Source organism: Podarcis raffonei, chromosome 14, assembly GCF_027172205.1.
Source record: "Podarcis raffonei isolate rPodRaf1 chromosome 14, rPodRaf1.pri, whole genome shotgun sequence".
NCBI classification, from domain to species: domain Eukaryota; kingdom Metazoa; phylum Chordata; class Lepidosauria; order Squamata; family Lacertidae; genus Podarcis; species Podarcis raffonei.
Window position 1 is genome coordinate 1,073,475 of NC_070615.1, and position 11,866 is coordinate 1,085,340.

The window sequence follows — 11,866 nt, forward strand, 5'->3', positions numbered from 1 at the left end:
ACACACACACAGCAGAAGTCTACCAATTTGTTCTCAGACAGCTTTTTTTGGGGGGGTTCTTCTTTTCCCCAAGCTCTATGATCATTGGTGTTTTTTATTATTATAAAAAATCAATCCATGTTTAATAAAATAAAATACTGACCCTTCCACTTGTTCTCAAATTAGAAAGAAAGGAGGGCACTTAGGATAATAGAATTGTAGAACTGGAAGGGACCCTGAGAATCATCTAGTTCAACTCCCTTAAATACAGGAATATGCAGCTGTCCCATATGGGAATCAAATGTATCAGCACCTGCTCCAAGCAACTGAACAGTCCAGGAAGTTCAGCTGAACATTAAGAAAATTAAGCAGGAAACAAACAGGAAGGAACCCTGATGGGATGAAATAATATGTCCCATTAATAACTGTACATAGGATTGAAGTGTTGGTGGTTGTTTATAGCATGATAGTTGCCTCAGATACAGTTCATTCCAGCAATGTCAATGGATTCAGAATTTCAGAATCCTACATCCAATACAAGTTGAGCACCAAATTCAATTAGATATTTGAAACCAACTGAATTCAACACCAGACAGCTCTCACTACCATTTCCCCACTTAATAAATACTAATATTATATAAATATATATATATATATATATATATATATATATATATATATATATATATATATCCCACCCTCCCCAGCTGAAACCGGGCTCAGAGCAGCTAGCAACATTGAAATGTAGCCTTACTGGACTTTACCGATTGGTTGGGTGAGCGTTGCTCTCAGACGGGAGGGAGGAAGTCAAATGACACCGAAGTTTGGTTCAGAGAAAGAGTTTATTCTGCTCTCCGGATAGCAGAAGGCAATTGCGTGGTCAGTCCACAGCAAGTCCAAAGAAATGAGAAATTTCATGCAGTATATATATCCTCCAGGCACCCTCTCTCCCCTTCCCCAGGAATCCAACCACATCAGCTTATACACGTAAGTTGACATCCATGACCATAAACAGATATTCCTGTTCCGGTACTCTTGACCATAAAAGGTTGTTCCTGTTCCTATACTCTTATCTTGGGGCAGGAAGGTCACCAACTCTAAGAGCACTCCTGGCGCCATTCCCGGGTCTCTTGTCAGACCTGACAAGGTCTGTGTGGCAGTGTGTAAGATAAGACCCAGATGTGCCATCCCTGCTCCACTCGGAACTGGCAAGGCCATCCATTGCCGTCACGGACTGATAAAGGAGAGGGCTTTGAGCACTTGTTTATACAGCTGGGTTTCTGTTTTTGCATTAGCTCAAGAGCTCAAGTTAAAGCATTTTAGAAATGCTCCCTTGGAGAAGGAAAAATGTGGATTTTGGGTCCCGTTTCAGACTGACTGCACAGAAACCCATTCCTTCAACATTCTAAAATCATTTCATTATAAAATCAATTCAAATCAGATTAATGGCAACCATTGGGCTAGAGTTCTGTGAGGATTGCCAAAGGAGGGGGTCAGGCTGTGCCCTGGCCAAAGGCCAGGTGGAACAGCTTTGTCTTGCAGGCCCTGCGGAAAGATGTCAAGTCCTGCAGGGCCCTAGTCTCTTGTGACAGAGCGTTCCACCCTGTAGGTAATATTGCTGAAAGCCATGCAATATTATAACTGGTTCTTTTACAGGAAAGTTTTACGTTCCATTAAAGTGTGTGCCCACATTGTGCCCATAGTACTAACCTCACTTAAACAAAAAGTCTGTCTTAAATAATGGGTAAACATATCTGCATAGTATGCTCCACTTACTTTCACCACCCACTTTGCCTGTAGAATACCATAATCTGAGAAAAATCACAGACTATTAATTTATGAATGTATTTACCGGTAAGTTTTGGCTCAAAGAAAAGAAAAGAAAAGAAAAGATGCTGTTATTTTCCATATCTACCACCCCTCCTCCTGCGTTTATTTCATCTGAAGGGAAGAAACAGCAAATTTCAGCAGATAATCTACGGTAGTGAAAAACAGTGGTTTTGCTAGTAGAACAAGTTTGATGTTCATGAAGAAGAAAGTAGAGTTCCCACCTTTGCTCTGGCAAAATACAGGATGGGGGGGGGCAATTTTGACATAGTCCCCCCCATTCTGAAATGACTTAGAGCAATCCATTACACTCCATTGAAGCCTAACTAGATGTCCCTTCTGTTGCGTGTTGAGTCCCACAAGCCACCCCCCAACAAATTCACACTTCACACATCAATTTTTGTTTAAGGTTTTTGGCATAATTTTGGCCACAACTTTATTCAACATACAAACATGTGAGTGGTTGCTTAGGCATTGGTTATGACTATCTGTCCTTGCCCTCAGGGACAGAGCTGGCCTTCCGGACACCAGCGGAAGCCAGCGTGGGAAACAAGTATTGGGTGAGAAAATGAAGCTGGGCATCAGTCCCTCACTTCTCACCCTCATGTTCCTTTGGGGCTTGCACGGCCCAAGTCCGACTCCGGGGACAAGGATGAAAAGAATGGCAAGCCCCTGGATTCCTTTAACGGAATTCCCTTTCCGCACCATTTGGAGGGGTAGGCACTTACCCCTCCAAGAACCAATTTAACCAATGCCTAACCGCCAACCTTACAAGTTGTGACGATTTGCTACGCAGTAGGCAAAAACCAAATGGCACCAGCCAATCAGCCAAATGGCAAAATTCCTACCAGGCCCCCGCTCCAAGGCGGACGACCCCATGACAGGCATAGCAAGGTCAAGCGAACACTAAACCCCCCTTATTAAAGGGAGGGAGGGCGGGTGATCCGATGCAAACCGGCCAAGAGGACGCCCACGTTGGGCGTCCTGAATTTAAGGACTCTGACCCCTCCTACAAATTAGCAACAATCCAAACTCCCCAGCAACCCAATTTAACCTCTTAAATGCTAGGGTTCTTCCAAATCTGCCCAGTCATGCAGGGTGGCCTGTTCCCCCAACCGCAACACGTGCTCTCTGTTATGGAGAACACGCTGAACTGGTCACACACACGCCTGCACATGAATTTGTAAATTTGTCTGTGTTTTGCCACTCAGAGCTGAAATGCATGACCTTCCACACACATGCAGTACGGTACAGCGATACGGGCAGGCTAGGGCAAAAAATAAATAAATGGGGGGCATATTCTGATGAGGGGATGAGCTTTGTTCCACATATTACATTTCTGAAAGAGAGAGAAAGTATGGGGCGGGGGAGAGAGAGCAAGCCCCAAGTCATCTAGCCACAAATACAATCTATAATTTAACCATTTAAAACATTAGCTGCAAAAACATTAAAGCACAAAAACCCACACAAAATAACTCCACACCAGCAGTAACAGTGGTTCCAAATTGATCAAGAAAACAAACCAAAGATGAAGGCGGGGGTGGGGAAGGGAGAGCCGCTGACCTGCAGGCCAAATTTGGCTCTCCCCCTCTTCCTGTTCATTCGTAGAGGCTTATTTTGGCCAAGTCATGCCCGCCTACCCTACATGATACATGGCTTCAGGCGGGGCAACATCTCAACACGGCAGGCCCATCATGAGCTTCTCAGGCCCTGAGGATCAGTAGATGTGTGGCATCTGCAAAGCCCCAGGCACAGTGCTGCATCTTTGCCTGGGCACTTTGATGTCAAACCACCTGGTAGGGTTGCCATATGTTCTCCTTTTCCAGAACATGTCCTCTTTTTCATGATGAGAGTCATCATAGAGATCGCCAAATGTGTCCTCTTTTTTTGCTCTTCCAAATATGTCAACCCTGCGACCTGGACAGCAATAGGTCACCTGATGCCATCGCTCCACCTACCTGCTATGCTTTGCTCATGGAGGCAGGGGGATAAGAATCCAGCCCACCTGCTGGATCTAGTTCCTCACTCCACTCTAAAAGCAGTAAATTGTTCAAGAAGGGGCAAGGCAGGTCTCCCTCAGTCTGCTTTCTGAATGGGGCAGGGGCATTCAAGTGTGTGCATGTATATTCATTCAGAAGAGTATCAAGGCATTCACTCCCCACTGACAGAGGAAGTGGAACCCTGAAGAAGGACAACAACTTTTTCACAAGGTGTTCCCAAAAAATGTGAACAGGGACAAGATGTGGGCTGTGTTTTTTTTCAGGAACTGAGGCCAAAATATATGGACTGTTCTTCGGCAGTTTATTCATTGCTCCTGTCTCCTCTTGACAGGGTGAAAAGACAGACACCAGGAGCACTGGGAAATGTGATTTTCCCTGTGCGACTTACTTGGATCAGGATCCCATCTCTCCACCTGACCTGCACTCAACACATTATAGAAGGGCAAAGGGAGAGATACCACGAAATTGTCCACCAACCTTAGTGGAGCAAAGCAAGGAGAGTGAGAGAGAGAAAGGAAGATAACAATGCATAATAGGAAGCCTCATGGTGTTTGAAGAACTGATTTCAGGCAGCAGGCAAATTGGGTTGTCCATCAGAGGTCCACCCGTTTTGATTTACTCTTTTCTGGAACACAAAAACCATGGGGATATGTTATTCGGGGTCATTCAGACGGCAGGTCAGCAGAAGGAAATAATAGTAGAGATTACGATAAAAAAGGAAGTACATAGCAAACACAGCCAGGACTTTCTCCCCCTTTGTTTATTCCCTATTTATCAATGTCAAAAAGAGGTTATTTCATTTAAACTTATTTGTTCTTTTAAAAGCATATTTAAAAGCATATTTGTGGAGGGAAAATATCAATGATAATGGCATTATTTGTCTTGTCAGAGATAATTCAACAGATGATGACTCATGTTTAATAATGTGAAATGGTTGTTATAATTTTAACTTGAAAAAATGTTATTATACATGTAACTTTAGAGGGTACCTTGAAAAAACAAGTGAGCACAAGGAGAAGAGGTGAGGTAGTCCCTGCCCATTTAACAAGAATGCAAGCACTCGCAGTGTTCCACAGCTGAATCCAAGGCTTCTCCCATCTTCCCAAGGTTCCAGTCCCTTTGACACAGCTGAGACACCCACATTTCTCCTGCGGCTGGAGATGAGCAAAGGTTTACTGTGAGACTGTTGTGTATTGAGTCAAAGGATTTTATATCTGTATTATTATTGTCTGTATTTGCATTAGGGTAAAGTAACTGCCTTTTGGTTCCAGAGGGTACAGCTACTATTGGTTCATTTAAGCTGCTGTATTTGGATCCTCTGTCTTATTGGTTTCCTCCAAAAGGCAGGACTGTGATTGCCTGATATTATTTTTTTTGAAATAAATGTTTATTAAAGTTTTACAAAACAAAAAATTCATCATTTCACATAGATCATTCCATTAATTAAAATCCACAGAAAAATCAGAAAACAAAAATATATAGCAAAAAAAGAAAAATAGAAAAAAGAAAAATCCACTTTAAAAAGTTACAAAATTCCTTATCCCTCTGTCCTGACCTCCTCACATCTCCCTTTTTTGTGTTCCTCTTTATTCCAATCTGATTCAGCAAATTCAAACCCTTCTTCAAACCATGCTTACAATTTATGTTTTTCTAATTATTATGTCCCAAGTTTTCATTATCTTAGCCCATTCCTCATCTTATATACTAAGACATAATTTTATTCTGTTCATAACCCCCTTCTCCTTTTTAAAAATCTTCTTTTCATTCACATTTAACCAAATCCCACATGCCCTGTTACCTTCGCTTCCCACATCATGTTAACACTCAAGCATTTTGCAATATTTTTGTAAATAGTCCTTAAACTTTTTTCCAGTCCTGTTCCATCAATTCTTCTCCCTGGTCCCGGATTCTGCCAGTCATTTCAGCCATCTCCATGTAGTCGATCACTTGCATCTGCCATTCTTCCACGGTGGGTAGATCTTGTGTCTTCCAATACTTGGCGAGAAGTATTCTTGCTGCTGTTGTTGCATACATAAAAAATGTTCTGTCTTTCTTTGGCACCCGTTGGCCAACTATGCCCAAAAGGAAGGCCTCTGGTTTCTTGGTAAAGGTAAATTTAAGTACCTTCTTCAGTTCATTATATATCATTTCCCAGTAAGCCTTAACCCTTGGGCATGTCCACCAAAGGTGAAAGAATGTTCCCTCAGCTTCTTTACATTTCCAACACTTGTTGTCAGGCAGGTGATAAATTTTTGCAAGCTTAACTGGGGTCATGTACCACCTGTAAATCATTTTCATAATATTTTCCTTTAAGGCAATGCATGCCGTAAACTTCATACCGGTGGTCCACAACTGCTCCCAGTCAGCAAACATAATGTTATGACCTATGTCCTGCGCCCATTTAATCATTGCTGATTTAACCGTTTCATCCTGTGTATTCCATTTCAACAGCAAGTTATACATCTGTCAGAGGCTCAGGAGCAGAAGCACAGGGAAGAGAGCAAATAGAGAGCGGAGGAGAGGAATCCGAGGGGAGCGTAGGGGAATATGACAGTGACCCGAGAGATTCCATGAGCTTCTCCAGCGAATCAGAAGACTCCCAGAAGGGGGCGCCTATGGTAAGGGCAAGGGGGGTCCCAGGGGGGACGCACCAGAAGCAAGGGGCCAGCGGGGACTCCCAAGGGAGCAGCGGAGGATCAGGACCAGCTCCCCCACCAGAGCGCAGTGGGGGGGAAGAGTCACATGAGTCAGGACCAGCCTCTCCTCCAGCGGGGAGAGATGAGTCAGGGCTGACCACGCCCCCATCGGAAAGTGGGGAAACGGAGGGAAGGTCAGGTCCAGCTAGCTTCCCCAAGGGAGGGAGCAGTGACACAAGTGTAACGGTCAGAAGGAAAGTGGGAGGCTGCGTGCGCGCGCCAAGTTCAAATGTGCAGGAGCGCGGGACAGCAGAAAACCTGGATTGGGAGCCAGGTCCTAAAGCCCGAAGGAGGGAGGGGGAAGAGTCAGGGGACTCAGCGTCAGAGGAGTCTAGGAAGGGTGAGACCCCGACTAGCAGGCGGACCCAGAGAAGGAAGGAACAGAGGAAGAGGTGGAGTAAGGCTAGAATCTTAAACTGGTGTCAGGGGGGAGGAGATTCAGACGGAGCTTTGGCGGTCTAAGGTTACAGACGTAGCGTTGCACGCTGCGCGTGTGGAAGTGAAACTGAACTTCAATAAAGACTTTTATACTAAAGAACGAAGCAGCGTTGGTCTTGTGTGAGCTGGGACCTCGGGCAGTGCTGACAACATCCTTGACAAAATCTTAGTTTTTGGTTCTAACAGTTCTGTTTCCAATTTTGATTTCTCCACCTGGAAGCCAATTTTTTTGTCCAAATTGTAGGCCTCTCTTATTTGATAATAATGAAGCCAATCTCGCACTTTGCCTTTTAATTTCTCAAAACTCTGCAGTTTCAGTCTGTCACCTTCTTGTTCCAAAATTTCCCAATATTTTGGCCAATTGGCCTCCATATTGAGCTTTTTCTGAGACTTAGCTTCCATAGGTGACAACCACCTTGGCCAACATATCTAAAACAGTCAAGAACCACAACAACAGCTTCTCTGAAGCCATGTAACACTTAAATAAGGTTAAGACTTCAAATATAGAATTTTGGTTTGTTAGAAAGCTTGATGGGCTCCAGCTTCAAGGTTACAGAAAGGCAAAAAGTGTTTCACAGATGCAGTCCACTGGAAATCCACCAACACTGGACAACTGAGCATTTGAGTCCCAAGTTAATAAGGAATCCCATGTTCCTTCTTTACACAGTTTTCTGCTGTCCTTTCTTTCCAATCAGAGATTTATGGATATGTGGAATTACACCTCCACCAGCAATTGTTGCTTTGATTAGGGAATCCAGTTCTTCATCACCTCTTATTGCAAGCTGTAAGTGACGGGGAGTGATTCGTTTCACCTTCAAGTCTTTGGATGCATTTCCTGCCAATTCAAGAACCTCAGCTGTGAGGTACTCCAAGATAACAGCACTATACACAGCAGCTGTAGCTCCCACACGTCCATGACTGGTAGTCCTTGATTTTAGATGCCGATGAATACGACCCACCGGAAACTGTAAGCCAGCCCTTTGCGAACGGGACACTGTTTTGGTCTTAGTCTTGCCAGAGTCTTTCCCAGCTTTGCCGCCAGCCATCTCGAACGAGGCCTGCTTCCCCTCCTGGAAGGCGCTTCACAGACGTTGAAGGGAGCTCAATGGACGTCTTTCACCCTCCCAATTCTTCGGCGGCGGCTTCCAATTCAAAACTGCGTCCGTGATTGCCTGATATTGTTCCCTCCAAAATGTATCCTTTCTACCTCGTTCCCTGTCCCTATAAATGTAGCTCTCCCCTCCTCAGTTCTCAGTCTTGTTTGCTTTAATAAAGAAGTGTTACTACAGAACTGTCTCCAGCATATTATGTCAAGAGAGCTGAAATCACAAACCCCACGTCACAACAGAGACCAACTCCTGCAAGTGTCAGATTGGAGTGACAATACGCAGCCAGCGATGTGGGGCAGGTAGGCAGGATCCCAGCAAGGCTTTGACTGAGGCTTTGCAGGCATGTTGATTAGCCTGGCGTCTCCGTATCTGTGGCCTCCTCACAGAGAAAGGGTGATTCCTCTTTGACTCAGCACATTGAGTCTTCCATCCTAAAGGTTTTTGTAAAAATAAACTTGGGTTAACTTGTATGGAGCATTATGAAGCCTTAATTAAATTTTATGAAGAATTTTGGCACCCTGAGGGGGAAAGGTATGATAGGCAGAAGTGCTAAGAACAGTGAGAATGAGAAGAGCCAAAGGAGGAAATGAACTGGGAGCTTGCTGAGAAAAAGAGCTTTTTTTTTTTTAATTGGGTTTTATAAACAAGAATAATGTTATACAAATAAGTATACCAAGTTTTCTCATGTTGTTTGTATATCACAAAAATAGCATAATAAATGTGGAAAAATATCTACAACTTATGTTTCATTATTAGTGGTCAATGTATAAGTTCTTGGTTCATGAATTGATTTAAACAAGTAGGAAAAAGGAGAAAGGGGGGCAGAGGGGGGAATGGTGAATGGGGTGGGGTTGGGTGGTTATGCTTCTATTATTCTACTTGGGGGGGGGTTCTGTCAGCGTTACTTGTATGGGTTCTTTTACTATTCACTCGTTTCATCTGACGGCTGAGTTAGAGGGCCCTTCCATTTTGGTAAGCCCACCTGCTGGCTGCAGGACCAGGAACGTAAGGAGAGCCTCCTGGATGAGGCCAATGGCCTATCTAGCCCAGCATCCTGTTCTCACAGTGGCCAGCCAGATGTTTCAACAGGGAACCGCCAAGCAGGATTCAAGCACAAGAGCCCCCTCCCCTCCTGTGGTTTTCAGCAACTGCCATTCAGAAGCATTGCTGCCTCCTAGCATGGACTGATCCCTCTTCTCCATTAATTTGTCCAATCCTCTTATAAAGCCATCTGAATTGGTGGCCATCACCGCCTCTTGTGGCAGTGAGTTCCATAGTTTTAACTTTGCACTGCTGCAGTTTAACTATGCTCACCATGCGCCTGTTGCTCTTGTGGGGTTGCATGGAGGTGAATGTGCCTGAGAATGGTTGCCTGTCCCTGAAGCAGAGTCTACATAGGCTTGAATAATAGAAATTTAAAAATGGGCTTCCCTTCATAGGATGCAATAATAATTTTGCAATGCACTGAGATGAGCAGTTGGGGGTGGGGGGTGGAGAGAGAAATAATAAAACAGGTTGCTAGTTTTGTGAATTTAAATCAGCTACTTAGTTTGCCATACACAATAAATACTTCCAAAGACATGAATTTATTTATGGTATCACAGGCTTCTTTGACTGTTCACTAAGGGAACATTTATTGTCAAAAGTATATAATCAGGGCTCTGAATGACAAAACACACACAGACTGTGAAACTCAAAATGGATTAGTTTCCCTTACTGGATGCTTATAATAACTCACAGTAACGAATATGGATTGACTCTGACTGCACTCAGTATTTTCATTCCTTTTACAGGCACTGATGTACCTCCCAAGTAATATATGTATCTGAAAGCATCTTGTGAGGATATGGCTGCAGCATCCGATGCCCACATGGGAATAAATCGTACTGACCCCAGTGCAACTTGCTTCAATGGAAGCAGGCACAGGGTTGCCCTGTTTGCTTTCTTGTTCTTTTAAATAGAAAGCATCACGTGTAGCATCTCATAGGAACTTTGGAAGCTGCCTTAAACCAAGTCCACCAAGCGCAATATTGTCTACAGTGACTGATGGTGGCTGTCCAGAGTTTCAGACAGGGATTTTTCTTGGCAATATTTGGAGATTCTGGAGATTGGATCTGGTACCAAACATTAGCAGTCTCTGGCAAATTTTGTATAACAACTTCTATTAATTTTTAATTACAGTGGTACCTCAGGTTACAAACACTTCAGGTTACAAACACTTCGGGTTACAAACACTTCGAACTTTACCTCAGGATGAGAACAGAAATTGAGCGGCGGCAGAGGGAGGCCCCATTAGCTAAAGTGGTACCTCAGGTTAAGAACAGTTTCAGGTTAAGAACGGACCTCTGGAATGAATTAAGTTCGTACAATGATCCAAAATAGCCACATTATCACAATACCAAATTACAATGCAATTGTAATTGTAATTGTAAACAGCCAATTATGCAAATAACAAATTAAACAATTTTGGGTGACTTCCCATGTGCTGGATTGAAGGGTACAAAGTTCTTATTTCTTTCTGCTTCCATAGTCTTGATTATTCTAATTACAACAGCTCTGATCTTGATCCTTTATTTTACAACCACTAGTTCCATGACTTTCATTTGTAACTGCATATTTAATAAATTTTATTTCTGCAAGAGGAGTTTATGTCCTGCAAATTTCTTTGTGAGATGTTTATTTTCCCTTTATTTCTTCATTCTTCATGTTGTAATCCATATACGGCTCTCTGCTTCCACTTTTTCTCTCTCTTCTCTTCTTTGCTCACAAGTGTTGCATTTTTCCATGTCAAACGCCATCTTGTTTATCAAAGCCTAACAAAAGGTCTGGCATCCCGCCATAGCCCCGGGTAGTTCTCCAGCTTATCTTTGGCATCCCACATTCAGCAGCTAACAAACTGGCATCCCAGCAAAGCTATGGTAGATCTTCAAAATTAAAATTAAAATTAAAATTAAAATTAAACAAACAAGATGAATTTTAACAGGGAGAAATGTAAAGTATTGCACTTGGGCAAAAAAAATGAGAGGCACAAATACAAGATGGGTGACACCTGGCTTGAGAGCAGTACATGTGAAAAGGATCTAGGAGTCTTGGTTGACCACAAACTTGACATGAGCCAACAGTGTGACGCGGCAGCTAAAAAAGCCAATGCAATTCTGGGCTGCATCAATAGGAGTATAGCATCTAGATCAAGGGAAGTAATAGTGCCACTGTATTCTGCTCTGGTCAGACCTCACCTGGAGTACTGTGTCCAGTTCTGGGCACCACAGTTCAAGAAGGACACTGACAAACTGGAACGTGTCCAGAGGAGGGCAACCAAAATGGTCAAAGGCCTGGAAACGATGCCTTATGAGGAACGGCTAAGGGAGCTGGGCATGTTTAGCCTGGAGAAGAGGAGGTTAAGGGGTGATATGATAGCCATGTTCAAATATATAAAAGGATGTCACATAGAGGAGGGAGAAAGGTTATTTTCTGCTGCTCCAGAGAAGCGGACACGGAGCAATGGATCCAAACTACAAGAAAGAAGATTCCATCTAAACATTAGGAAGAACTTCCTGACAGTAAGAGCTGTTTGACAGTGGAATTTGCTGCCAAGGAGTGTGGTGGATTCTCCTTCGTTGGAGGTCTTTAAGCAGAGGCTTGACAACCATATGTCAGGAGTGCTCTGATGGTGTTTCCTGCTTGGCAGGGGGTTGGACTCGATGGCCCTTGTGGTCTCTTCCAACTCTATGATTCTATGATTCTATGAAAAGCCATAGCCCTCATTGTGATTCATTAGGAGCTTGATGCTTTAAGCATATCAATATTATCTCACGGT

The 11,866-nt window shown here is 43.5% G+C and overlaps 1 protein-coding gene across 1 annotated transcript; it reads right to left on the bottom strand.

Moving 5' to 3' along the window:
* Nucleotides 1–7,442: 7,442 nt before the first annotated feature.
* On the bottom strand, nucleotides 7,443–8,099 carry LOC128401664 (histone H2A.Z-like). Its single transcript, XM_053364989.1, has one exon. It carries the CDS (start codon nucleotides 7,984–7,986, stop codon nucleotides 7,600–7,602), a length of 387 nt encoding a protein of 128 aa, XP_053220964.1. The 5' UTR covers nucleotides 7,987–8,099; the 3' UTR covers nucleotides 7,443–7,599.
* Nucleotides 8,100–11,866: the final 3,767 nt, after the last annotated feature.

Excerpts from the sequence above, each read along its gene's own strand:
- LOC128401664 (XM_053364989.1), bottom strand. The coding sequence starts at position 7,986 with ATGGCTGGCGGCAAAGCTGGGAAAGACTCTGGCAAGACTAAGACCAAA.